Source organism: Canis lupus, chromosome 16 (assembly GCF_011100685.1).
Source record: "Canis lupus familiaris isolate Mischka breed German Shepherd chromosome 16, alternate assembly UU_Cfam_GSD_1.0, whole genome shotgun sequence".
In the NCBI taxonomy this organism is placed as follows: Eukaryota; Metazoa; Chordata; class Mammalia; order Carnivora; family Canidae; genus Canis; species Canis lupus.
This window is the reverse complement of record NC_049237.1, coordinates 14,106,926-14,132,817: the sequence shown is the minus strand read 5'-3', so window position 1 is coordinate 14,132,817 and position 25,892 is coordinate 14,106,926. Positions and strand designations below refer to the sequence as shown.

General features: G+C 56.7%; 3 protein-coding genes across 7 annotated transcripts in view; 1 reads left to right on the top strand and 2 right to left on the bottom strand.

The window, feature by feature from the left end:
* Nucleotides 1-6,468: 6,468 nt before the first annotated feature.
* DDX56 (DEAD-box helicase 56) lies at nt 6,469-13,309 on the bottom strand. 2 transcript variants are annotated; one of them, XM_038559557.1, is made up of 14 exons: nt 13,148-13,308; nt 12,909-13,070; nt 12,305-12,465; nt 11,962-12,132; nt 11,794-11,884; nt 11,007-11,251; nt 10,565-10,684; nt 9,886-9,999; nt 9,707-9,801; nt 8,659-8,732; nt 8,430-8,519; nt 8,063-8,168; nt 7,189-7,259; nt 6,469-6,782 (listed from the first exon to the last, which is right to left on the bottom strand). In XM_038559557.1, the coding sequence occupies exons 1-14, from the start codon at nt 13,205-13,207 to the stop codon at nt 6,705-6,707; spliced, it is 1,638 nt and encodes a 545-aa protein (XP_038415485.1). In that variant the 5' UTR covers nt 13,208-13,308; the 3' UTR covers nt 6,469-6,704. The 2 variants fall into 2 exon arrangements, with proteins under 2 accessions (XP_038415485.1, XP_038415486.1); XM_038559558.1 differs by lacking the exons at nt 6,469-6,782; nt 7,189-7,259; nt 8,063-8,168; nt 8,430-8,519; nt 8,659-8,732 and adding an exon at nt 9,314-9,571 and having other exon boundaries at nt 9,687-9,801; nt 13,148-13,309.
* A 1,289-nt stretch (nt 13,310-14,598) lies between these two features.
* On the bottom strand, nt 14,599-16,969 carry TMED4 (transmembrane p24 trafficking protein 4). The gene is made up of 5 exons (XM_038559556.1): nt 16,772-16,969; nt 16,553-16,653; nt 16,270-16,395; nt 15,894-16,040; nt 14,599-15,595 (listed from the first exon to the last, which is right to left on the bottom strand). Exons 1-5 carry the CDS (start codon nt 16,896-16,898, stop codon nt 15,446-15,448), a joined length of 651 nt encoding a protein of 216 aa, XP_038415484.1. The 5' UTR covers nt 16,899-16,969; the 3' UTR covers nt 14,599-15,445.
* A 5,942-nt stretch (nt 16,970-22,911) lies between these two features.
* Nucleotides 22,912-25,892, top strand: part of OGDH (oxoglutarate dehydrogenase) — a 69,189-nt gene continuing 66,208 nt past the window's right edge. For all 4 annotated transcript variants that reach the window (XM_038559553.1, XM_038559555.1, XM_038559554.1 and 1 more), the window contains exon 1: nt 22,912-23,042. The gene's annotated coding sequence lies outside the window, so the exon portion shown is untranslated. The remainder of the gene's footprint in view (nt 23,043-25,892) is intronic.

Genomic DNA, 25,892 nt, shown 5'->3' with positions numbered 1-25,892 from the left:
ATAAAAATTCCATGTGCAATAGCATCAAAGAGCATAAAATAGGAATAAATTCAAGGAGGTAAATGACTTACACACTGAGAACTACAAAACATCACTGGAAGAAATGAAAGAAGGCACAAATGATGGAAAGACATTTTATGTTCCTGGACTGGAAGACGTAATATCGTTAAAATGTCCAGACTATCCAAAGCGATCTACAATCTCAAAGCAATTCCCATCAGAATTCCAAGGATGCAGGATGCCTGGGTGGCTCAGTGGTTGGGCGTCTGCCTTCTGGCTCAGGGTGTGATCCTGGAGTCGCGGGATCGAGTCCCACACTGGGCTCCCTGCATGGAGTCTGCTTCTCCCTCTGCCTGTGTCTCTGCCTCCTTTTCTCTCTGGTCTCTCATGAATAAATAAATAAAATATTAAAAAAAAAGAATTGCAAGGATGCTTTTGCAGAAATGCATTGGAAATCCAAGGGCTCCCCAGTATCCAAGGAATCTCGACAAACAAAAACGAAGTTGGAAAACTCACACTTCCTGCTTCAATAATTACTGCACAGTTATCAACACAAGTGTTTTACTGGAAGGACAGACATACAGACCAGGGACAGGCTTTTCAACACATAGTGATGGGAAAACTGGAAAAAGAATGAGGTTGGACCCTTACCTCTCAACCACACACAAAAACTAACCCAAAATGGATCAAAGATCTAAATGAAAGATGTAAAACTATAAAACTCTGGAAGAAAACTTATGGGGTAGTCTTTTTTTGGGGGAGGGGTAGTCTTTAAAAAAAAGATTTTATTTATTTATTCATTAAAGACACAAAGAGAGAGAGAGGCAGAGACACAGGCAGAGGGAGGAACAGGCTCCCTGCAGTGAGCCCAATATGGGACTCGATCCTGGGACTCTGGGATCACCCCCTGAGCCGAAGGCAGCCGCTCAACCGCTGAGCCACCTGGGCGTCCTAGGGGATAGTCGTTCTGATGTTGAATTAGGAATGGTTTCTACGCTAGGATGTCAAAAGCAAAGGCAAAAGAAAAAATAAATAAAGGATCCCTGGGGGGCTCAGCAGTTTGGCATCTGCCTTTGGCCCAGGGTGCAATCCTGGAGTCCTGGGATCCAGTCCCACATTGGGCTCCCGGCACGGAGCCTGCTTCTCCCTCCTCCTGTGTCTCTGCCTCTCTCTCTCTCTCTATGTCTATCATAAATAAATAAATGAATGAATGAATGAATAAATAAATAAATAAATCTTAAAACTAACTAACTAAATAAATAAATAAATTAGAATTTATCGGCACTTTGTGCATCAGAGGACACCATCAAGAGTGAAAAGGTAATCTGCAATATGGGAGGAAATATTTGCAAAACACGTATCTGATAAGGGATCAATCCACACTCAATCCACAGTATATAAGGAGGACCCACAATTCAATAGCCAAACAACATACTCAATTTAAAAACTGGCAAAAGACTTGAACAGACTTCCTGCTGGAGAAGACACACAGAAGGCCAGTTGGCTGGGAAGAGATGGTCAGCATGTTAGTCACTAGCATAATGCAAATCAAACCACATGGCAACTGGGCCTTGCTCGCCCATCAGCCAGGCTGTTACCAAAACAATGGACAATACCCAGCATCATCTGGGAGCCGGTGCCCTGCTGGTGGGAGCTAGTCCTTAGAAGATTAAACAGCACTCGAGGGCATTATTCACAACAGCGCAGAGCTGGAAATGAGCAGGTGCCCGACACCAGACAAGGGGTAACACAGCCGACCCGTACCACGGACCACCACCCAGCCACAGAACAGGACGTTCTGACACCTGCTACCACACGGATGGACCTCAGACACGACACTGGGTGGAATGAGCCAGACACGGGAGGACACACCGTGTGGCCCCACTACACGAGGCCCCCAGCACGTCAAATCCACGGCGGGTGGCGGGCGGGGGGGGGGGGGAGTGGTTGCTGGGGAGCGGGGAACTGGTGTTTTGGAGTTTCAGTTCAGGGAGAAAGTTCTGGACATGGATGGGGGTAGGACCACACAGCAACGTGAATGTCCTTACCGATACATTTTATTTTCTATATGGTGGTGGTGGTGGTGGGGGCAGACTTTGGGGCGCTAATGGCACAGATGGTCCGCAGCCTTCCTGACGCCTAAGAAAGGAGCCACACCTCACATCTGCCAGTCGCCTGGCTTCTTACTGCAGCTGTGCACACCCCAAGGCCATGGGCCCCAAGACCACCGCCCCCTCCCGCCTGGCTGCCAGCGTACCCACAACTGTTGCTCTGCGGGCTTCAACCTCCTCAGCCAGGACTCTTCCTGTGGGGCCTGCTCTGGCCATTGGTTTCAAAGGCATCCCTGGCTTCTGCCCAGTACACGTAGGTGGCACCCATCCCCTGCCATCACCTGACTCATCTCCACTCCTCCCTCAAGAGCATATTGTGCCAAGAACCACTGTCCTACAGAAGCCTCTCCTAAGCCCACCGTTCTGCTCACTGCTGTCGGTGTGCCCGACCATGTACCCTCCTCCAGCTCCGCTGCGACCCCACCAAGGCCCCTCTGGGTTTTCCCCAACCCTGCCTGCCCTTCACCATTCATGCCAGATCCTCCATCCGTGGGGGGATGGCACGGACTTCAACCACCACCTCCCGCCCGAGGGCTGCCCCTGCTCCAGCCATCACGGTGCTTGGCCTGTTGCCTTCTGTGTGTTTGGCTCCTGGAGGCCAAGTTGCTGGTTCCAGGGGGCAGGGACGCTTAGCACTTGGAAGGGTCCAGTCTATACAGTTCAGTGCACATGGCAGATGGCTTGTCCCTGGAGCTCAGCAGTGGTCAGGACTGGCCGCTGCACAAGCCCGGATGCTCGGGCTGTCTGGCCTTTCGTTCCTGGCGGGGCAGCCACCAGGGTCTTGGAGCCTGCTACTCCAGGCCACTGCTGAAGTGGGCAGGCAGGGCCTGCAGGCCCACAGAGACGACGACCCTGGCCTGCGGCCCACAGAGGCCAGCCGTCTGCTGTACAGAACCCCTCTATGGACAGGACCCCCGGGCCCTCTCAAGGGCTCCCTTAAGGGAGCAGGTGGGCAGCCCAGACCATCTGTCCCTCACTGCTGCCTCCGCAGGCACCTCTGACCCACCTCCAGGACCCAGCTAAACACCTTAGATGTCCATACACTGAGAAGTGGGTAAGGAAGCCAGGCCACCAAGCGGGGGATAGGAGGCGGCTGTGGGGAACAGGGACAGGCGTTCAGGCCAAGTGGGGACTGAGTCTGGAAAGCTGAGCCTGGATGCTTATCCTCTGCTCCTCACATTCTTACCAGCCATGTGAGCTGGGGGGGTGTCTTCGCAGAAGCCTGTCCCCGGTGGTCCCTCTGGGCACCGCTTCTGCACTTCCTAACCTAGGTCCAAGGAGTCGGACGCTGAGCTGTAGGAGCCAAAGGAGCCTCGAGAAGAGGTGTGAAGCATGATCCCCAGGTGGGGGGGGGGGGGGGGGAACAGCCCCTGTGCAGGGAGCAGGTGAGGGTAGGAAGGGATGGGCCTCTGACTTCACCTGAAACCCGACAGCCTTGGCAACCAATCCCAGCCAAGGGCAGCCCCGGTGTCTGCCCTGAGTCATGGAGGCGACAAACAGGGTGCGTCCAATATGTTGTGTCAGGGGACAGAGTCCATCCTGGTCAGTACATCCTTTTCTTCCACTTTTAACTGGAAATAGTGAAGAGCCTCAGGCCCCAGGGCCATTCAGGAAAGAGCTTCACCCTTTCCGAGTCCCAGCTAGGCCAGGACTGCACTTGGCACAGCCCCTGCCTCCAGACCGCTCAGACCACAGAGATGTGCTCCATGGGGTCAAGGCAGTATTAAGGACACACAGAAGAGGGTGCCCAGCCCAGGCAGGGAGCCAAGACAGCTTCCAGGTCTAGCGAAGGAACAGGTCACCCATCCAGATTTCAACCTCAAACGAGTAACTGAATAACTTTTTAGTGTCTCACAGACATCGCTTGGGACATACTTATGCTAACAAGTGACACCATTCATCATTGCTCCTTGCAGATGATCAGGCTCAGAGAAGGGATGGGACAGGGCCAAGCCAAGTTCTCACCTTAGGTTCCAGAGTGGTGCCCACAGGTCTGAGCACCTGCCCACTCTGTCCCTTAGCTGGTGGCACTAGCCTGGCTCTGTTGGGGCCTCAGCTTCCTGGTCTGTAGAATGGGATAGAGCAACACCCCCCAGGAGAACCACAGGCCCCGACCAAGACCTGCTGGCTGACACCTACATTGCAGGGACAGGCCCCTGTGACTGGAGTGTGCTCTTAAGTCTGAGGGCCACTGTGTGCAGAGCCACCCCCAGGGGCGGTGGCGGGGGGGTGGGGTTGTAGGTGGGCTCATGGGGGAACAGATGCCGAGCCCTAATGCCTGGCCTGTCCCCAGTGGATGAGCAATGCTTCCTTCTCCAGGTGTGAGCAGCTGTGATCCACACCTGTGACGTGCTGCCCCAGCCGAGGCAGGACCTCCGGACGTTCCCCCCAGTGTTTGGTGGGGCACCTCCCTGATAGCCACTGCCCCTGGAGACCAAAGTGCCTCAAGCAACAAATTCCCCTGAGTCACTGATCCTCAGCAGATGGGGGAGTTAGCAGCAGTCGGAAATGCACCTGAGCGGCTTGTGCTCTGGGTCCAGAGGTTTCTAGGAACACGATGTTCCCCCACCGTTATCACTGTGGCGGCCTAGCTATCTGATCAGGGTGCTCCTCAGCCTGAAAACCACCTGCTCGTTTACCTTTTGAATTTTTAACAAACGACTGTGTTTATCTCTGAAATAAGTCCATTTTGCAGCCTTTACCTGTTTTGTTGACGACCACTTTTGGTTCTTTTCATCCTCAGCCAGGCCGGGCCCCTCCCACCAGGAGGACGTGTGGATGCTGTTCCCTGGCTATGGTCACCTTCCAGCCCTCTTGCTCCCGCTGGGTGCCTGCACCTGGCAGCCCCACAAGTGTGCAGTCCACAGCTTGGGTGCCTCACGGCCAAATGTCACGTGCCTGCCTTAACAGCAGCACCCACTCAGGCTTCAGCCGGGACACAGGGAGGACATGGTCACCGCCAGCCTTCCCATGGGGAGCCTTATGCTGCGCGCCCCTACCAGGCTCACCCCACCCCACCCCTTCCAGCCCAGGGCAGGGCCGGTCTGGCCCATCTGGACATGGATCTGACGGACAAGTCCAGCCCCCGAGGGCCTCAGTTTCCCCCTACATAAATTAAGTGGACACGAGGCAGGGGTCTATTCCCAGGGTGGGGTGGGAACTGAATGAGGTATCTGGGCCCTGGACACCTCTCTGCAGGGCCAGGGCACAGGGACACAGGAGCCTCTCCACTGCCCTGGTCAGTTCAGACCACACCAGGTGCCAGGGCCTGTTGTAGCTCAGGGAGGGGCACGCAGGCAAGGCCCAGTTCCCCAGATGGCACCCGTCCCGTGCTGTGACAGTGCCAGCTACTGCTCTGCGGTGGTGGATAGCAGGGCCAGTACTGACGTCTACATCCTGCCCTGTGAGCTCAATGCTGCAAGATCTCCTCTGGGCCTCAGCCCCCCCACCCAGAAATGTGGGTCACGTTCCTCCAGGGCTTGCTGAGGAGGATGGGTCCACGGCCCCAGCTCCATTCCCAGGCAGGGACAAAGGTCCAGACCAGTTCCCTTGGGCCCCAAGTCTCCTGTGTCTGGATCTGGGCTAGTTCTGGGCCATGAGCACATGGAGGTGGCAGGGTGAGAGGGACTAGAACCACAGGGAGAAGCTAGCAGAGCCTCTCAGAGCAGACGGCCCCTGGTTATCCAGGGGCCCCCTGTCCTCGTGGCCAGGCCTCAGCTCCTCACCTGCCTCACACAGCAGGTGGGACAGTCGAGGCCTGCTAGAACCCCAGTGACCTACCTGGGCTTGCTCACAGAGCCCTGCCAGAGCAACCCTGGTGCAAACCCCCGGTACCCAGAAATCCTCAACCATGGGGAGGAGACGTTGAGGCACTACCACACCCAAACAGCAAGTGCAGCCATAGCCTCCTCCACCCACAAGTCCTCTCCCAACCAGCCTGGCCTCACAACACCCATAAGCAGGTGCCAGGAATACTAGGACATGGCGCCATCGAGATCCTGCCTTCCCACAGCAGCAGGAGCTGGGATGTGCTAGGCCCCCTGGCTCAAGGGAGGGCACCCAACAGCGAGTACGTGCATCCCACCACCACCCGTGTGCCTAGTGGAGTGGGGCAGGAGCTCAGGGGACGGCTGGCTCTCCTGGCGGCTCTCCTGGCTCTCGGGCGGAGACTGAGACTGAATTTACATCACACCCAATGAAGTGGAAGGCCCATCTTCTCTGAGCTTCAGGGGAGGGAGGCCTTGGGCGCGGCAAGGGGCTGGGCCAGGCCCAGAAGAGTTGCTGCAGTGCCTCATGGCTGACCTCTGCTGGCCAGGCGGGCATCACGCACACAGCCAGCAGAAAGCCAGGCACCAACTCCCAGAAGCAGTTTAATTCCCTAGATCTCCAGGGACAGACATCCCTTTCTACTTGCAGGAAGCACAAGGCAGGATGGCTGGAATCTAGTCCATTAGGAAGCAGAAGGCCAGCCTAGCAGCACCACAGGTCGGCCCCAGAATCCAGTCCGGCCAGGGTGGGAAGCCAGTGTCCGCACCCCGCACAGCGCTCAGCCCTGGAAAGGGCCTGGGACACAGTGAGGCTGCCCAGATGACTTCAGGAAGGCACGGCTGTGGGTCTGCGTCTCTCTTTTCTGTGCCTGAAGCTGCGCAGGGGATTCTGGGTCTTGGCTTTCTGCAGGGCAAAGTTGCAGGTTAGCCGAGGGCATCGGATATCTGTCCGCCTGAACGGAGAAACGCTCAGGGAAGTAAGAAGTGGGGCCTCTCAGCAAGACCCTGCAGGCCACAAGCCAAGGACAGAGGCCGCCATGGTCACTGTCCATGGCCCTCTAGGCTCCTGCCTTCCTCCTCCTCCCACCCCCCTGGAGTGGAGAGTGGGCAGGGCTGACAAAGAAGCAGACCGCCCTATGGTCCTGAAACTGTCTGAGGAGGCCCGGGGCGTGTCTGGCCCCCACGACTTGGACCTGCAGCCCAAGAGTTTAGGGCCGGGTCTCGGGGCCTCTCTCCTCCCTCCCATGGGCAAGGTGATGACGAAGGAGGAGGGGAGCCCTGAGGCGTGGCCGAGGCTGCAGGGGACATACCTTGACCTTCTTAGAGGCCAGTTTCTTCCGCTTCTTGTGAGGGCGGACGAGACCACGCAGAGCAGGAGGAACTGGAGAGACACACAGACTGAGCGGCGGCCAGCACCCCTTGCCACCCACACCCCCTGCAGTGGGCGCCCTGAGCGCAGCAAGGTAACCCCACCCCAGAACGGCCACCCCTGAGGTAAGGCTGCGGAGACCTTAACTAAGTCACTCCCCTGCCGAATTTAACTTGTAAAAACAACGTGGCAATAAAAAAAAAAAAACCTTGCGTTTTTTAATGGAAAAGGTTACCCCTAAAACAAAACAAAAGCTTCCACGTAACTTGGGTCATATATGGTCCATGATAACAAACCCAGCGCACCCTGGGGGCCTCTCCCCACGGCCTTCCTACACCCACCTGGCCACATGATCACTGCACCTGTTGCACCCCCCCACCCCCAGCCTCACTTATACCTGACCCTGATAGGGTCTGCACACCCTGCCTTTGCCCTCTCCCAACTCACCCCAAACCCCAGGCCCCCAGCCTCACACTCCTACCAAACACTTGGCTCCTATAAGACAGAGAACGGGGTTCCCCGACCCCATGAGATTGAGAGGCCTATTTTCTCCCTGCTGCCTGCCTGCAGCTCACTTGGTGACTGGCCTCATGCCCCCAGCACGGGCAGCACCACCTACTGCCCACGACCCTCCGCTGTACCCATGTGCCTCCTCCCCACAGGCCAGGTGCCACAGCAGGCCCACCTGGCCTCACTGCTGACTGCCTGCAGCAAGGGGGTCTCCCACCTCCACAGATCCAGGGAGTGCATGCCCACCAGTTTAAGCTATGTATGTTAGCAGACTCGTTTGCATCTGTGTCAGCCCACTCGCTCACCCAGGTAGTCAGGGACGTGGCCCAGGTGAGGCTTCACTATGGCAGGGTGCAAGGGCAGGTCATGCCGCAGCAACTGCAGGTCCCGGGGGTTGTCCTCAAAGTACGTCTGCAGGAGAGATGGGCACACATGGGGTCAGCCTGCCTCCTGTGGCTCCACAGAGGGCCTTTGGGTGGGCACGTTGTGCATCTCCCGCCTCCCTAAGGCGCCCTGTCTGGGAGCACACTGCCCTTCCCATGGCAGCTGTGACCCACATGGATGCAGGGCCTTTGCCTAGGGCATCCCAGGGGCACTCTCCCCACAGCAATGCGTCCCAGGAACCAACTCCATGGCAGTGATTCTGTGTCCCCTGTAGACTCTGAGCTTCACCTTGAGCCTCTCTGAGTGGAGAAGCTCCTCCTTGATCTCCTTCAACCTCGCCTCTCGAATGGCCTGTTTGGTCACTGAGCGCATGGCATCCTGGGCGTAAACGACAAAAGTCAGGGTGGGGTGGGGGCAACAGTGGGGTGCTGCCCACTGGGTGCTCAGCGGCAGGGGTCTGACCCGGGTCCCAGAAAGACTGGCCCCCCGCTCCACCCCTGCCCGAGACTCCGCTCACCCGGCAGCGATAGCGGAAACCCTCAATCTCCTCCATGCGGAACTGGTAGGGAAGCAGGACGGGGGCTCTGTTCTCTGTGGAGAGCATGGCAGTGAGAGAGCCCTGAAAAGCAGGCCTACCAGAGCCCCCCAGCCCACGCCTTCCCTGTGAGGAGCACACACAGTGAGATGCCCAGGGTAACTGCCCCAGCCACAATGTCCTGCCCCTAGTCCATGGTCCCTTGGGTGCCTGTCACAGCAGCCCCAGAACCTGCCCACCTCCCCAGTTCCTCCCCCATGGTCACTCTGACTGTAAGGGCACCGAGACAACAGCCGAGGGCAGCAAAGAGTACCAGCATCTGCAGTCAGAACTGCCCCCAGCAGACACAGCCACACACTAGGACGCTCACCGTTCACGACAAACCAGCGTCTCAACGTAGAAGCACCCCTCGTGCTCCCACCAAGCAGTGCCCCCAGCCCCCTTCTGCACAAGCCCGCAGGTGTCCTTCCTGGACCCCCAACACAGGCACGAACGAGGCCCCTTTGGGGAGCCTCCTGGCTGGTCGGCAGCCCCACCTACACCTCTTCTGCCAGCCACTGCTCACCGCTTGGAATGGTGACAGCTATGCTGCTGTGGCATAACTGCTGGGAGGCCTGGGGGGCACCCGGATCTAAGCCCGGCAACTTAGAAGTCAGAGGCCCCCAAGATCCCCACAAGATCCTTTCCTGAGGCACCACCAATCCCGTCCCCATCTGTCAAATCCCACTCCCCTCCCCTGGCCCTTCTGCCCCTTGACTCTGGGCCTCAGCTTGCTCATCTGTGGGGACACTCCCTGCCGCCCTAGGGTGGGAGGAGGATGGAGGAGAGAGGAGACACACAGCAGGGCTGAGCAAGGGGTGCCGCCATCACCACCGCTGGGTCTAAAGCGTTGCAGCCGGGGGGTGGGAGTGAATGGGTGACGGGCACTGGGTGTTATTCTGTATGTTAGTAAATTGAACACCAATAAAAAAAAAAAAAAAAAAAAAAAAAAAAAAAATAAAGCGTTGCAGGAAGAGCGCTGAGTGCTTACCTCCACTAAGAAGCTCCTCGATCGTGTCCAGGTGGGACTGCTCAGTTGGTAGCACGAAGGTCAAAACCATGCCAGGGTTGTTGGCACGTGCCGTCCTGCAAGAACAGATGACCCAGCCTGAACCTCTGGCCTGAAGCCCATGGTCCCCGCGCCTGCACACCACGCCCCCGCTCTCCCACCTGCCAGCTCGATGAATGTAGGCCTCAGGGGTGGGAGGCAGGTCAAAGTTGAGCACAGAAGACACATGGTGGAAGTCTATGCCCCGGGCCACGCCTGCCTCCGGATCAGAGGCCCTGTGAGGAGATGTCCCAACGTCAGATTGACCCCCTCCCTCCAGGTTGCAACCTCAAGCCATTTAATCAGCAAAATCACTCAATAAAGCCTTACACAAGACTAGAAGACTCTGATAGTTTGGAACCCTGAAACCCGGGCCACTTAGTAACCATTGAACAAGGGTGGCCAAATGATTGCCCTGATGCCAGTGCTGGGGGGGGAGCAGAACCCACTGCACACGAGACAACCCCAGATCCATTCCTGGCCAGACGGCCTGCTAGGCAGAGACTGGAACTCCCGATCCCTTGGGAAACCTTCCTCCTTGTGGGTCAGAGCTGCACGTGCAGGACGGTTCACCAACAATCTACTACACTTGGCCCTTCCCACTGCCCCAGAGCGCATGCATGCACACCCTTCACTATCCTCTAGACCCTGGCAACAGAGCGAGGGCTCCGTGGGCCATGGTCAGCAGCCAGGCCCCAGCACCAGACTCCTTGCTCAGGACACTGGTTTCACCACCTTCTGAAAGGCTGAGAAAACAGGTCTCCCTGCAGTGCACCACGAAAGGGAAACACCAGCACTCACCTGGTCCCCCGGGATCCTCGGCCCCGACGCCTGCCCTTGACTAGGGATCCCAGGACTTCAGCATCAGTCGCTATGACACAGTCATAGAAACCCTGGTTGAACTGTGAAATAATGTGGCACCTACAGCCCAAGAGCAGAGAAAGGATCAGCCCCCAAAGCCAGCTGAAGGGCCCTCCGACCCCCAACATCATCACGACTGTATTCTGACTCTTCCTTTTCCAGCTCTGCTCCTGCTTCACCTTTAGGCCTCAGCGCCTCAGCTGAAGACAATGTGACAGCAGGAATCTCAGAGCTGTGACACAGAAAGCCAATGAGAAGCACTCAAGCCCAACCCACAGGCTGGGCTCTACCTCCCACTTTAGACACAGGAGCAGCCCCCGTGTCTCTCCTTCTCAGTCCCCTGCTTCAGTGCTTCTCAGCCAAAGCGCCAGAGCGGACAAACCTGGAACACAGTGGGAGCTCTCCGTTGAGCACGCACGCCGGGATGCTGAACTGCTCCAGGAAGAGGCGCAACCGATAGCTCCGCTCCAGGGTGTTGACAAAGAGCAGGCACTTGCCACGAATCAACGACAGCTTGAGCAAGGCGTACAGCAACAGGAACTTGTCTTCCTCTGTCTCGCAGACCACCTGGAACTGCCGCAACTGGTCTGGCCCGGGCAGCTGGGACTCCTGCAGCTTGAGAGTGACCTACAGGAGGTAGGTGCCCCGAGGTCAGGGAAGAGGAAAAAACAGAACTGCCAGCTGCTGGTCCAAGCCAGGGCACAAACGTGCGAGGGCAGAGCACCTGGTGTCCCCTCCGACCAGGTGATGTGAGGACTCAATGTACCCTGACTGTGGTGTACAGAGAATGTACAGTTACAACATGCTGGGGGCCCAGAACAGAAAGAAACACATGATAAGCAACTGCAGTGAGGAGGAGAGCCCCAAGGCAGCAATCTCTCAGGACTCAAGCTCACGTACAGCGAGAGCTCTGACTGTGCTGCTCAAAGCAGCCTTTCTGACTCTTGAGGGTCCCAATTCAGGCCTTTATGTAAAGAAGCATTGTTTGAACCACTACCTACAAATATCTGCAAATACGCAGTGACCGTAAGAAGACGGCACTGTAGATGGCCACCAGTTTCCAGAACCTCCAAAACATGAGCAACTACCCCACCCGAAATACCAAAGAACTCCTTGGAAAGTTAACAATCACAGGCCAGTGGCTCCAGATGCTCCCACAGTGCCCTTACCGGATTATGAAGCACCAGCTCCTTGAGTGCTTGCACATCCTCGTTAAAAGTAGCTGACATCAAAAAAGCCTGGTAAATCCGAGGCAAGTGACTAGAAAAAAAACAGCCTGTCAGATCCCAGCCCTAGGCCCTGGTGTCTACTCACAGCCCCACACACCTCTTCCTTACCAAAGAAGACCTTTGAGTTCTTCCTCAAAGCCAAAGGAGAAAAGAAGGTCAGCCTCGTCCAGCACCAGCAGCTCCAGGGAGTCTCGCAGGACCAAACTATCCTGCTGCAGGTGGTTTAAAATGCGAGACGGGGTCCCCACCACGATGTCAGGCTTCTCCATCAGCACAGCTCTGCAAGCAGCAGACACCTCCGTGTTGGGAAGCAGACAGCAACTCATGCCCCCACCACCACCGCAGGCTGGCCGCGCCTCCTGCTGCACGGAACCCAGCAAACCTGATCCCGCATCCCCATCCCGCATCCCCGTGCAGGTCATCCCTCTAGGGCTCTGTGGCTCTCACCCACCGCTGAGAGGCTGAGTCTTCAGCAGCTGAGACATCAGCCACCCGGATGTCTCGAGCGCAGTAGGAAGCCAGCTGCTGAATCATGGATCGGGCCTGCCGTGCCAGCTCTTTGGTGGGCACCAGGACAAGCCCTCTTACAGCCTGCTCCACCGCAAAGCCTGTCTGCAAGAGCACCAACGACAGACTTCAGCCAGCCAGCCAGCGACCTCAGGGCCACCTGACCCAACCGCGGGGTCTTCCGCTCCACCACCCTGGCTGTGCTCTGACCAGTCCCTCGCTCACCTCCGCGCAGCCCAGAACGGAACGAAGGGTGGAACAGAGGGCCCCTCCCCCAGCACCGCCCGTCAGGGGGCACGGCTCGGCGGCGACCCGGGGATGCACGGACTGCAGCGGGAGCGCTCGGGGGTGCGGCTCACGCTCCGAGAGGGGGCGTGTCCGCCCTTTACAGCCGGAAAACACAGGGCAGCGCTCACGTCGCGGCCGCGGCGCCCGGAGCAGGGCCAGAGCGCGGAGCACACACACCGCACCCCGGGGCGGCCTTCGGGGGCCCCGGAGCCCCCCGTCCCTCCCCCCGGTCGCCCCAGGAGCGCCCCGCCCCCACCGACCGCCTTCCGCTGGAGCAGCAGCTGCAGCGCAGGAATGGCGTAGGCGGCCGTCTTCCCCGAGCCGGTGCGCGCCCGGGCCAGCAGGTCCTTCCCCTCCAGGGCCAGCGGGATGGCCTTCTCCTGGATCAGCGTGGGTCGCGACCAGCCCAGGTCGGCGACGGCCTAGAAGACACGACGCGCGGCTCAGGCGGCGCCCCGCCCCCAGGCTCGTGGGCCCGGCAGCTCGTCCCTCCCGGTACCTGCAGCAGCCGTGGGTCGAGGCCCATGTGCTCGAAGCCCACCGCCTCTGGGTCCGCCATGCTACGGCTCTGCGGGGCCGGTGCGTACGCATGGCAGGAAGGGGCCGACGGCGAGCGGCGCAACCACCAATCAGCGTCCCGGGAGCCGCCCCCCGGAAGTGCTGTCGCCCGGCTTCCGGCGTCCGGGCGGGCATCTGCGGCTGCAGTGGTTCGCGGGGTCCGGGGTCGGTCTGTGCGTGCCGCGCTCAGCGGCTGCCAGCGGCTCCTTCGCCAGCCTGGCCGTCGGAGCTGCGCCGGCTCTGCCCATCTTGCTCGGCCCGGCGGACAGTGCAGACACCTGGGACGGACCGACCGACCGATCCTACCCCCGGGGCCCAGCCGGAGACCCCCGCCCCCCGCAGCCTGACAGCCTCGGTGCAGCCCCCCCCACCTCCGCCCTGAGCCGTCCCTACCCCGGAGCCCAGCCTGAGACCCCCCGCAGCCTGACAGCCTCAGTGCAGCCCCCCCACTCCGCCCTGACCCGTCCCTACCCCTGGAGCCCAGCCCGAGACTCCCCCCACCCCCAGCCTGACAGCCTCGGTGCAGCGCCCCAACTCCGCCTTGACCGGTCCCTATCCCAGGGGCCCAGACCAAGGCGCAGCTAATCCTCATCCTCCCTGTGTTTACTCTAACAAGGAAATCAAAAACCATTGTATAGACATTCAAAGAAACTTAAGTCAGTTATCGTTGGACTGTTCTACACCATCCCGAATTAGAACATAAGGAACATGTAGTTTTAAAAATACTTTAAGAATATTAATGACAGGGACGCCTGGGTGGCTCAGCGGTTGAGCATCTTGCCTTTGGCTCAGGGCCTGATCCAGCAGTCCCAGGATTGAGTCCCACATCTGGCTCCCTGGGTGCAGCCTGCTTCTCCCTCTGCCTGTGTCTCTGCCTCTCTCTGTGTCTCATGAATAAATGAATAAAATATATTTTTAAAAATGTTAATGATAAAACCTAGAAGACAAACTTCCAGATCGTTTTGTGAGTAAAAGTAGGTACACACAGGAAACGGTATAGGACACACGTATGAAAAAAGAAAGCGCTAGTTCTGTAGGTCAAATAAGCAATGTTGTTAAATATAAATAAAACCATGAAATAAAAAGTCAAGAGCGGGCAAGTTTAATACCACACAAGGGCAGAAGGGCAGGATACCAAGATGCTCCAGTTCCATCCTAGGAGCTGAGAAACAACTACTGTATCTCCTCAAAGGATGCCCCACCGGTGGCCTACATGGCCGACCTCTGGGAGTGGCCCAGCGACCGCCCAGCTGTTCCCCCACCCATGGATGCCTGGCAGCTGGCAGCCTGGGCCTGCCTGCTGATGTCCCCCGCAAAGGCCAAGGGCCTTTCCTCCACCTCCCTCCGTGCCTCCCCTCTGCCCGCAGCCTCTTACTTCATCTCAAACACAGCTACTACAACACATTTTATTTCACTGGAAAAATCTGTATGAAGAACCAAATGTGGTTCCTGTGAAGAAAACATTTAGCACAGCTTAAATAAAAGTTAGGAAGGTGGGAGGGTAGGAGGGCCCTGCCTGTGCTGGCTCTGGCACTACCTCGCTCTGGGGCCCAGTGATTGAAATCCCAGTGTCCCAGGGAAGTCTCGGCCCTCACAGTAGGCCTTGGGAGCACCTGTCAGGTGTGAGCCCTGCTGTGGCCCTTAGCTAAAACGTATGGATACACAGAATGCAGACAAGGCTGCAATGCTGGTCATACACAGGCAGGAGCACTTCAACCAGGAAGTAAAATATATATAATTTATCAAAAAATAGTTCTAATATATAGAAAAACATCTCAATCCTCCGAGGCCTCTGCCCTTCTTAACATTCACAAAGCCACTGAGCTAACCCAGGACTAGCGAGGGACAGTGAGGCAGGGCCTCCCCGGTGGGGCATTTCAGCCGCCTACCGCCTAAGTAAACAAAAAGAAGTTAAAGGAAGGGCAGAGGATTTTTCACTTGCTCTTTTTTGTGACAGAATGGAGTGGAATCACTGGAGGTGAGAGGCAAGACTTAGTCCCAGGGCAGTTTTGACTCTGAACAGGCCCCAAAACAGACTTCTGAAAACCCGGACCAATGTCCTGGGTCCTCGTGAACCAGTGTGAACGAGTGGCTGATGTGAATGCTTTGTTGTCATGGAACCAATGTGGCTTATATACTGTTTTCATTTTTTTTCCCTCAAAATCCAGGTGGATAAGGTATCAGGTGGGGAAAGTACCAAGTAATTGAGGTGATGGGGAGGGATCATATGGAGAGGATACTACACCAGCTTCTTGGCCTCAAAGAAGCTTTTCAGGTGACGCATCTGCCAGATTCCAGTGAGGAGGAGGATGGCTGTCTGAGCAATGGACCACCACAAGACCCTCTGGTTGGTGCTCTCACTGGTGAGACGGAAGCGCTCTTCACGATACTGCGTGGGACAACAAGCCAGGATTAATATGCAAGAAAAATGGTTCCCACTGTCATGAGACCCCTCCCTCCTGCATAGAATTCGACTTTGGGACCAAATGCCTGCTGAAACGCTGCCCCAGGCTCCCCAGGCAGCACCCCAGGAGAGGGATGTGCTGCCCCTCCAGGAGCTGCGCTCTCCTCACACTGTCCACCCCAGTCTCAGTGGCTGAGCTCCTGGGAAGGACATGCCCTATGCAGACACTTCCAGCAGGCACAAAGGTCAACTGCCACGTCTCCGTACAGTGATATGTGCTCACCCTCTGGTAATCCTGCTCCTTCTGGATCTGTTCCACTTGATCCAACAGCTGGCGAGCTCGGAGCTGGAGCTCGGTCAGTTTGTCCTTGGCAGCGATCTCAGGGTAGTTGTTGGCATGCTCCCCAACCTGGATGTCCAGGTGCACGCGCTACAAAGAAAGGGGGTTGGAGCCCCAAAGCCCTGAGGTCAGAAGCCCTCCGACTCTCGGTTCTGGGCTAGGGAACCTACTCCACCCCTGGCTGTGGGACAGAAGTGCAACACCTGTCTCTTTGATTGTCCCTGGTCACAAAGGGTCACAAGTGACGGTGGCCATTCACTCAAAACTTGGTGGAATCGGGGACAGCTTCGGGATGTGGCCGGAGAGGCCCTTCTCTTACCAGTCTGCCGCCAGCAAAGAGAGCCATCCTGGTGGAATTGGAGTGCAGGCAGATCTGATGGTCGCCGGGCATGTGGGAAGTGAAGGTGAAGCGGCCCTCGGAGCCATACTGTCGGGACAGCACCACCTGCAACGGAGCACACCGTGACAGGCGCTCGTTGCCCTGTGCCCACACGTCTCCCGGAGCTGCTCCGACCCCGCACGTGCCCCGGAGCGGAGCCGCCCTGTCCCTGCGCGTCCCTGGCCCCGCAGGTCCCCCGGAGCTGCGCGGACCGCTGCCCTACCTTGCCCTCGGGGTCCTTCACCTCCACGTGCATGCCCAGGCCGGGGGTCGAGGGCAGGAAGACCTCCTTCTGCTTGTCCCACATCTGCGTGCGGTAGTTCCCTGCGGAGCACACACAGCCGTCACGACCCGCCTGCTCCGGCCGGCTCCCACTCTCCGCGGGGCGCCGCGGCCGCGTCTGGGAGACACGCAGGCCCTGTCCTCCCTCGCCCCGCCTGACCGATGACCATGGTCTCGTCGGGGATTTCCTCGATGAAGCAGCGCTTCTCGGTCTCGCCGATGTGGAAGTAGAGTCCCCGGGCGCCAGCTGCGCACAGCGCGAGCAGCAGCAGCGCCGGTCGCCCCATCGCCCGCCGCCACCCGCCAGACACCTGCCAACGCGCGCCCGAGGCCCGTCGCGCATGCGCGCGCCCGAGCTCCGGTCCAGGAGACGCAGCTGGGCCAGGCGCTGAGTGCGCATGCGCTCTGGCGGCCGCTCTGCGTCCGTCTCGCTCCGCGCGTCTTCCAGGCCCGCAGCTCTGCCGAGAGGAGAGTGCGCATGCGGGGGACGCCCGGGGCTCCTTTCCGCTTTCCGGGAGCGATGCTTTGCCCGACACCTACCTACGCGTTTCCTCCGCCCTGCGCGCGTGCGCAAGCCTCTGCCCGGCTTCCCGGAGAGGCCGCGCAGCCAGCGTCGGGGCGAGCGTGTGCGGGTTCGTTCGCGCCCCGCCCCTCCGCGGACCGGACCTGGTGGGACTTCACTCTGGACCCGGGTCGCGGGGGCAGAGTGTCCCAAGCGGGAGAAGGAAGGGCATGGGGGAGGGGTCCAGCACTGGGGTAGGAGTCTGGGGACGAGGGAGCCCGCGCGGGAGGCGGGCCGGGGAGCGGCCTGAACTGGTGGGGCTGTGACCGCCGGGCGTGACCTGCGACCCTGCGATTGTGCTGGGCTTTTCCTAACATTTGCGTGCGTGGAGGGGCACTCCCGGGGCGGGGGGTGCCAGGGACTGCGCTGACCTCCACGAAGATGCGTGGAGCGGGGACAGATGCGACAAGGGTCCCTTCGTCGTTTCAGTGGACACCGCGGGCCTCGCGGCTTTCCGGCCAGCTGTCGGGCTGCCTCCGCCCCGTGCCCCAGGTGAGGCCTGCGAAAGCCCTGGCGCCGCGCTCGACGCTGCTCTTTCTCCCATAAGCGCTGGGACGGAGCCAGAACAGCATCCTGGCCAATAAAGGCCATTCCAGACGCAGCAATTCTGAGGACCCAAAGCCTCCGTTTACAGCTGTCTCCTCCAGAAGCTGGAAATGGGGGTCTGGCGTAGAGCCCCTTGATTTTAAATATGGGCGTTTAGCTCAGTTGCATCTACTGGGATGGACAACAGTCTGGCCTCATTCTGCATCTCATCTCCGTTCCAACCTGGGGTACCGTCTGGGGTTAAGGGACCTGACCTGCATGCTGTTGCGGCTTCCCCAACCCTATCCCTCCGCCCCCCCCGCCCCCCTCCCGCCCCTCCATGAACAAACTGGTGCAAAAGGAGACTGAAAATCTGAGCTAAGAAATGGAGGGAGAGTTCGGAAAACAATGAGTGGGGTCAGGTGGCGTGTTTGCCGGGCGTGGTCACACCACCTCTCCTCTGGGGCACAGGGAGCCGAACAACAAACCAGAACATCATTGCTGGCCATAGAATCACAGCAGAGCACGGGTGAAGCTTTGCTTTAAATTTCTCATAATTTCCAAAAACAGTGAATAGTTAGAATGAACTTTCATATACTCATCACCCGCCTTCAACAAAAATCAACTTTTGTCAGCCTTGTTTCATTTCAGCATGTTTTCCCTAAAGTATATTAAAGTGCATTTTTTTCTGCATATACATCATTTTGCCTATAAATACTTGAGTATCTGTAACGGATGAGGACTTTTAAAAATACCATATTCATGGGGCACCTGGGTGGCTCAGTGGTTGAGCATCTGCCTTTGGCTCAGGTCGTGACCTCAGGTCCTGGGATCAAGTCCTGCATCAAGCCTGCTTCTCCCTCTGCCTGTCTCTGCCTCTCTCCCTGTCACTCGTGAATACATCTTTAAAAAAAATTTAATACCATATTAACATCCAATGAGGTTAAGTAATTCTTTGATGTCCCCTAATACTTAGCATATGTACAGTTTCTCCCATCGTCTCAGACTTTAGATTGTTTAATCGGTGCAAGTAAGGTAAATTCACTGGGTCAGGGACATAGCTCCTAAATCTCCATGGTTGATGACCACAGTGCCGTTTCTTACTGAAGCAGCTAGACCCCTGGGCCAGAATCCTCTACATTCTGGATTGGGCAGATTGTATCTTCACGTGTCATTTCACATGTGTCTGTCCCTGCAGTATCTTGTAAACCATTAGATCCAGAACCAGGGAGGATTTGCAGTAAAACTAAACGTGTCTGCATATGTTGCAATCATTACCCCTTAACGTTCAGATCATAAGATTTCCAAGCTCTTTGTGCCCTTTTAACACAACCCCAGTAGTCTTAAGTGGTTTCCTGGTTTTCTATTTTGTACACTGCCTGCCCTACACACAAAATCTGCCATTTACGGGGTGCCTGGGTGGCTCGGTGGCTGAAGCACCTGCCTTCAGCTCGGGTCATGATCTCAGAGCCCCAGGATCAAAGCCCTGCATTGGCTCCCTGCTCAGCAGGGAGTTTGCTTCTCCCTCTTACTCTGCTGCTCCCTGTGCTCATGCTCTTCCTCTAATCTCTTTTTTTTAAAGATCTGCCATTTATCCAAGGAATCCTGATTCACTTTGGTGAGAAATGGTTATTTATACTTTTAGTTTTTTTTTTTTTTCGAGAGAACCCTAAAATTTGTCCTAATTGATGGGTAATCTTAAAGAGATTGCATTACCCACAGTAGAAAATCTACATTAGGTCATCTAAATCCCCAGGCCTGAAAACTTTTCCCCTCAACAGTGGTGGGTAATTTCTGTCAACATTTTTCTAAGCCAGTTGCCCCTTCACTCAATATCACTGAGCAGCTATTATTGTGTCTTTGTTCTAAACTCTGGGGACGCAATGGTGAACAAGACAAAAATCCTTGTCCTCATGGGTTTATTTTGATTACTGCCCTTCAATACAATATAGCATGTCAGATTGAGATAGGTGTCAAGGAGGAAAATGCAGCAGGGAAGAGGTTAGGGACTGTAGTGGGTTGAATGGTGCCCACCCCCAAAAGACTTATCATGTGTTGAAATCTCTGGAACCTGTGAATGTGACCATACTTGGAGTCTTTCCAAATGTAATCAAGGACCAGATGCAATAATCCTGGATTATCCACGTGGGCCCTAAACCCAGTGACCAGTGTCTATCACAGAGACACCCACACACCCATAGGATGACTGGTATAAAAACCAAAAAGAAGGGGCAGCCCTGGTGGTGCAGCAGTCTGGCGCCGCCTGCACCCCGGGGTGTGATCCTGGAGACCCAGGATCAAGTCCCACATCGGGCTTCCTGCATGGAGCCTGCTTCTCCCTCTACCTGTGTCTCTGCCTCTCTCGCTCTCTATGAATAAATAAATAAATCTTTAAAAAAAAATGAAAATAAGGATTGGTGAGGATGTGGAGAATTAAAACTTCATTAACTGTGCGCAGCATCATACATGGTACAACCACTATGGGAAAGAACATGGGTGTACAAGAAATTAAAACTAAAACTACCATATGACCCAACAGTCCCATTCTGGGTAGATCTCTAAAAGCACTGAAGAAAAAAAAAAAATAAAATAAAAATAAAAGCACTGAAGAAGAAAAAAAAAGTTAAAAGCAGTGAAGATAGGACTTTATTTATTTTTTTTTAAGATAGGACCTTTAAAAGACACAAAAGCACTATTCACAGTGGCCAAGAGTAGAAGCCACCCAAATGTCCATTGATGGATGAGCAGATGAGAAGTAAACAAAAGTGGCATATACACATCACTGATCATTCAGCCTTCAAATGAGAAGGAAATCCTGCAGTGCCACAGCATGAATGGACCTTGGGGACATGATGCTCAGTGAAATAAGCCGGTCACAAAATACATACTGTATGATTCCACTTACAAGAGGGTAAATAAAGGGGTGGGAAGGAGGTAGAGAGGGAAGGAAGGTAGGGGAGGGGTAGGGAGAAGGGGAGTTGTCTAATGGATAGTTTCAGATTTGTAAGATGAAAACAGTTCTGGAGATCTGTTCCACAACATAATGTCACTGAACTGTACACTTAGAAGAGAGAGATGTACAGATAAAAGGACATGGCCATGGGATCACAGAGGTAGACGTTACAGAGTTACAGAGTCGGAGAAAGACAAATGGGAATTCACTCCTGTGTGGCATCTATAAAGCAAAGGAACAAACAAAACAGACGCAGATTCAGACACGGGAAGCAAGCTGTTGGTTACCAGAGGTGGTGGAAGCGGCTGGGAGCGGGCACAACAGGTGAAGGGGATTAAGAGGCACCTATTTTTCAGCGATAAATGTTGATGTACGGCACAGGGAGCACAGGCAGCGACCCCCTCAAAGCTTCGCATGACAACAGAAGGTAACTAGACTATCGCGGGGATGGGTTTTTTTTGTTTTGTTTTTTTCTTTTAAGATTTTATTTAAGAGAGACAGAGAGGGGGGAGAAGGGGTAGGGAGAGGGAGAAGCAGACTTCCTGCTGAGCAGGGATCTGGGCCAGGACCTGGGGCTCCCTCCCGGGACCCTGAGATCATGACCTGCGCCGAAGGCAGAAGCTCAAGCAACTGAGCCACCCAGGCGCCCCTGCAGGGCTCCATTTCCTAATGTATAAAAATATCAAGTCACCATGGTATACACCTGAAATTAATGCTACACTCTTAAGGCAATTGTACTTCAATCAAAAAAAAAAAAAAAAAAAGATAATCGCCCAGTTTTTTTTGTTTTTTTTTTTAAGATTTATTCAAAGAGACAGAGAGAGAGAGAGAGGCAGAGACACAGGCAGAGGGAGAAGCAGGCTCCATGCAGGGAACCCGATGTGGGACTCGATCCCGGGTCTCCAGGATCACATCCCGGGCTGCAGGAGGCACTAAACCGCTGCGCCACCAGGGCTGCCCTCACCCAGTATTTTTATTTTTATTTTTATTTATTTATTTATTTTTTTAAATTTTTTTTTTTAATTTTTATTTATTTATGATAGTCACACACAGAGAGAGAGAGAGAGGCAGAGACACAGGCAGAGGGAGAAGCAGGCTCCATGCACCGGGAGCCCGACGTGGGATTCGATCCTGGGACTCCAGGATCGCGCCCTGGGCCAAAGGCAGGCGCCAAACCACTGCGCCACCCAGGGATCCCTCACCCAGTATTTTTAAAAAGCTAAAGCCAGGGTCCCTGGTTGGCTCCGCGGTTTAGCGCCGCCTTTGGCCCGGGGTGTGATCCTGGAAACCTGGGATCGAGTCCCGCGTTGGGCTCCCTGCATGGAGCTTGCTTCTCCCTCTGCCCGTGTCTCTGCCTCTCTGTCTCTCATGAATAAATAAAATCTTTTAAGAAAGGAAATAAATAGTAACCAGAATGTAAGTAAGTTGGGACCCTCGCATCTTGCTGGTGGGGACGTGATGCGGCCGTGGCAGGCGCTGGAAAACCCAGCTAGGGCTCCCCTCCCAGGTACACACACAGTAGGGGTGGACACCCGTCCCGCACCCCACGGGTGCTTGTGGGCCAACCTCACCGCAGCACCATGCACAAAAGCTCAAACATGCAAACGACCCCAACAGGGAATGGGCACAGGAGCGGCAGAGGAGCCACAGGACGGGCTACTCTCTGCTAGTAGAAACGAATGGCAATCAGGTCGCCCGGGGACTCAGCGATTGCACGTCTGCCTTCAGCCCAGGGCGTGACCTCGGGGTCCTGGGTTCGAGTTCCGCGTCGGGCTCCTGCATGGCGCCTGCGTCTCCCGCTGCCTGTGTCTCTGCCTCTCTGTCTGGTTAATAAATAAAATCTTTAAAAAAGAAAACAAAAAAGGGAATCCTGACTCCTGCTCCAACGTGGACCCACCTTCAGCACATGCTCAGTGAAACAAGCTCCGAGACAGGAACCGCACCACCGCACCCGCACGAGGCCCAGGGACAGGAGTAGCGAAGGGTGCTGGGAGCGGTTACCGCTCGGACCGGTCCCCACTGGCCCCCCATCCCCAGGAATACCCCGACCCCACGGTCGCCCAGCTGCCCGCGCACAGCTCGCTTCCTTCCTCACGGGAACGACCTCCGGAGGGAAACCGCACTCGCACACGCACTCGCCACTCCTCCCCCGGCGGCCACCCGGCATCGGGGCCGCAGAGACCCAGCCCGCCCACTGCAGGCCCCGGGCCCACGCCACGACCACGCCGGCGCTGCTCTGTGACGTCAGGCCACGCCCGAACGGCCGGGGCGGACCTTCTTCTCCAGGGGCGGGACTGCGTGCTGACGCCACACGCCGGGGCGGGATCAAGAGTTTGGTGCCCCGGAGTGGGGTGTCGGCGCCTCATTCGGGTGGAGCCGAGCCGGGGACAGGTAAGCGCGCGCTGCCGCTGGGCCTGGGCTGGTGCGGGAGGCCCCGCGCCCTCGGGCAGGAGGCGGGGGGTGTGGCAGAGGGCGAGGGCGCCGCAGCCTCGTTGTCGCAGGCGCCGCGGTGACAGGGAGTGAAGCCGGATGGAGCAGAGCTGACGGCGGGAGGTGGGCGGGACGGGGCCTGATGGACGACCATGGCAGCCAATGGGACGGCGAGGGCCGTCTGACGGGCGGAGATTGGCGGGCGCTGGCGCGCGCAGACGTCGCGGGGGGCGCGCAGTGGCGCGCTATTGGCTGTGTGGGGCGTGGGGCGGGCCTCGCGGCGGATGTGAGGGAACGGGCGCCGCGGCCAGGGTGACCCCCAAGGTCGGGGAGGCGTCACACGGGAGCCGCCCGGCGCCGTCCTCTGCCGGCTCGGAAGGGTGGCGCGCCCTTGATGGAGCGGCTGCGGGCCGCGGGCCGTGGGGCCTGCTCCGCCCGCCGCCGCCCTGGCTGCGCGCCCCGGGAGACGCCCTTGAGAAGACCGAGGGCAGCACCACGAGGACTCAGTATTCCTCCGGACTCAGAACTCCCCCGTACCCCATTTTCTCCTTATGATCCTGGGGAGACGCCCTTGAGCACACCACCCGCAGCACCCCACGGACTTAGTACCTCTTCGGACTCAGGACTACTCTTTACTCCTTCACCCTGTGGTCCTGGGGGGATAACCTTGAGGGCAGCACCCCCAGGACTTAGTACCTCTCCGGACTCAGTACTACTCTTTACTACTACTTCACCCTGTGGTCCTGGGGGGACAACCTTGAGCACACCACCTGCAGCACCCCAAGGACTTAGTACCTCTCCGGACTCAGTACTACTCTTTACCACTCCTTCACCCTGTGATCCAGGGGGGACGACCTTGAGCATACAACCTTCAGTACCCCGAGGACTCAGTACCTCCTCTCTTCCCTGTGGTCATGGGGGATCGCCCTTGAGCACACCACCAACAGGACCCCAAGGACTCAATACTCCTGGACTCAGTACTCCTCCGTACTCCTCCTTCATCCTGTGGTCCCAGGGGGACATTCTTGAGTACACCACCCACAGTGCCCCAAGGACTCAGTACTCCTCCAGACTCAGTACGTCTTACTCCTCCCTGCAGCCCTGGGGAGATGCCCTTGAGCACACCACCCGCAGCACCCTGGGGACTCCGCACCCATCCAGACCCAGTATTCCTTTCCCTCTTCCCTGTGATCTTGGGTATATGCCCTTGAACTCACCATCTGTAGGACTCCAGAGACTTAATACCCATCCTTCTCTCTGTGGTCCTGGACACCACCCAGTCTCAGTACTCCTCCCTAGCCCTCCTTCTCCCAGACGTCCTGGGAGGATGCCTTTGAGCACACCAAACCCAGAGTCCCTTGAACTGTCTACTTCTCCAGACTCAGTACTTCTTCTTACCCCTCCTTCTCCCAGTGGTCCTGGAGGGATGCCCTTGAGTACAACACCCACAGCGCCCTGTGGACTGTCTACTCCTCTAGACTCAGTACTCTTCCTTTTCCCTCCTCTTAGACATCCTAGGAAGACGCCCTTGAGCACACCACCCACAGAGGCCCATGGACTGTCTACTCCTCCAGACTCAGTACTCCTTCTTACCTCTCTTTCTCCTAGACGTCATAGGAGGACGCCCTTGAGCACACCACCCACAGAGCAGTGTGGACTGTCTACTCCCCCAGACTCGTACTCCTCTTTACCCCTCCTCCCAGTGGTCCTGGGGGTACACCCTTGAGCACAGCACCCGTAGTGCCCTGTGGACTACTTCTCCAGGTTCAGTACCCCTGCGGCATACCATGGAATCAGTACCCATCTTTCTCCCTTACCTCATACCCATTCTTCTCCTTGCAGTCCTGGGGTGATACCTTTGAGCACACCACTCGTACCGCCCTGGGGACTCATTACCTCTCCAGACTCAGTACTCCACCTTACCCATCCTTACTCTGTTCCTGGGGAGACACCTTTAAACACAGCATCCACAGCACCACATGGATCCCCTACTCCCCCAGACTCTGTACTCCTTCTTACTTCTCCTTCTCCCTGTAGTCCTGGGGGGGACACCTTTGAACACACCACCCCGGAGATTCAGTACACCTTTGGACTCAGTACTCCTCCTTACCCATTCTCCTGTGGTCCTGGGGAGACACCCTTGAGGAGACCACCCACTGCACTCCATTGGCTCCATACCCCTCCTCCTCCCTGTGGTCCTGGGGAGACACCCTTTAGCACACCAACTGCACCACCCTAGGGACTCAATACTGCTCTAGACTCAGTACTCCTCCTTACCCATCTTTTTCCCTGCAGTCCTGGGGAGATGCCCTTCAGCCCACCACCTGCACCATCCCAGGGACTTAGTACCCATCCTTCTCCCTGTGGTCCTAGGGAGACACCCTTGAGCAGACCACCCACAGCACCCCATAGACTCTGTACCCATTCTTCTTCCTTTTGTCCTGAAGGGATGCCCTTGAGTACACCACTTGCAGCAGCCCGTGAACTCACTACCTCTCCAGACCCAGTGTTTCTCTGTATTCATTCTCTCTCTGGTGCTGGGGGGATACTCTTGAGCACACCGTCTGTAGCACCTAGGGTACTTAGTACCCCTTCAGATTTAGTATTTCTCTGTATCCATCCTTCTATCTGTTCTCCTAGGGAGACATCCTTGAGTGGACCACCCATAGCACCCCAGGGACTCACTAGGCTCAGTACTTCTTTCTACCCATCTTTCTCCATGCACTACTGGGGTGACACCCTTGAGCACACCACCCCATGTACTCAGTTCCCTTCCAGACTCGGTACCCAACCTTACCCACTTTTCTACTT

What these genes read in the sequence shown, in the direction of transcription:
- TMED4 (XM_038559556.1), bottom strand. Translation starts at nt 16,898, where the DNA reads ATGGGGCGACCGGCGCTGCTGCTGCTCGCGCTGTGCGCAGCTGGCGCC. An exon ending in CGACGAGACCATGGTCATCG is followed by an intron (nt 16,654 to 16,771) that starts GTCAGGCGGGGC and finishes TGTGCTCCGCAG; the next exon opens with GGAACTACCGCACGCAGATG. An exon ending in TGAAGGACCCCGAGGGCAAG is followed by an intron (nt 16,396 to 16,552) that starts GTAGGGCAGCGG and finishes GCTCCGTTGCAG; the next exon opens with GTGGTGCTGTCCCGACAGTA.
- DDX56 (XM_038559557.1), bottom strand. Translation starts at nt 13,207, where the DNA reads ATGGCGGACCCAGAGGCGGTGGGCTTCGAGCACATGGGCCTCGACCCA. An exon ending in CGAGGAGCTTCTTAGTGGAG is followed by an intron (nt 8,733 to 9,706) that starts GTAAGCACTCAG and finishes TGCTCTCCACAG; the next exon opens with AGAACAGAGCCCCCGTCCTG. An exon ending in TGGCCTCTAAGAAGGTCAAG is followed by an intron (nt 6,783 to 7,188) that starts GTATGTCCCCTG and finishes TTTGCCCTGCAG; the next exon opens with AAAGCCAAGACCCAGAATCC.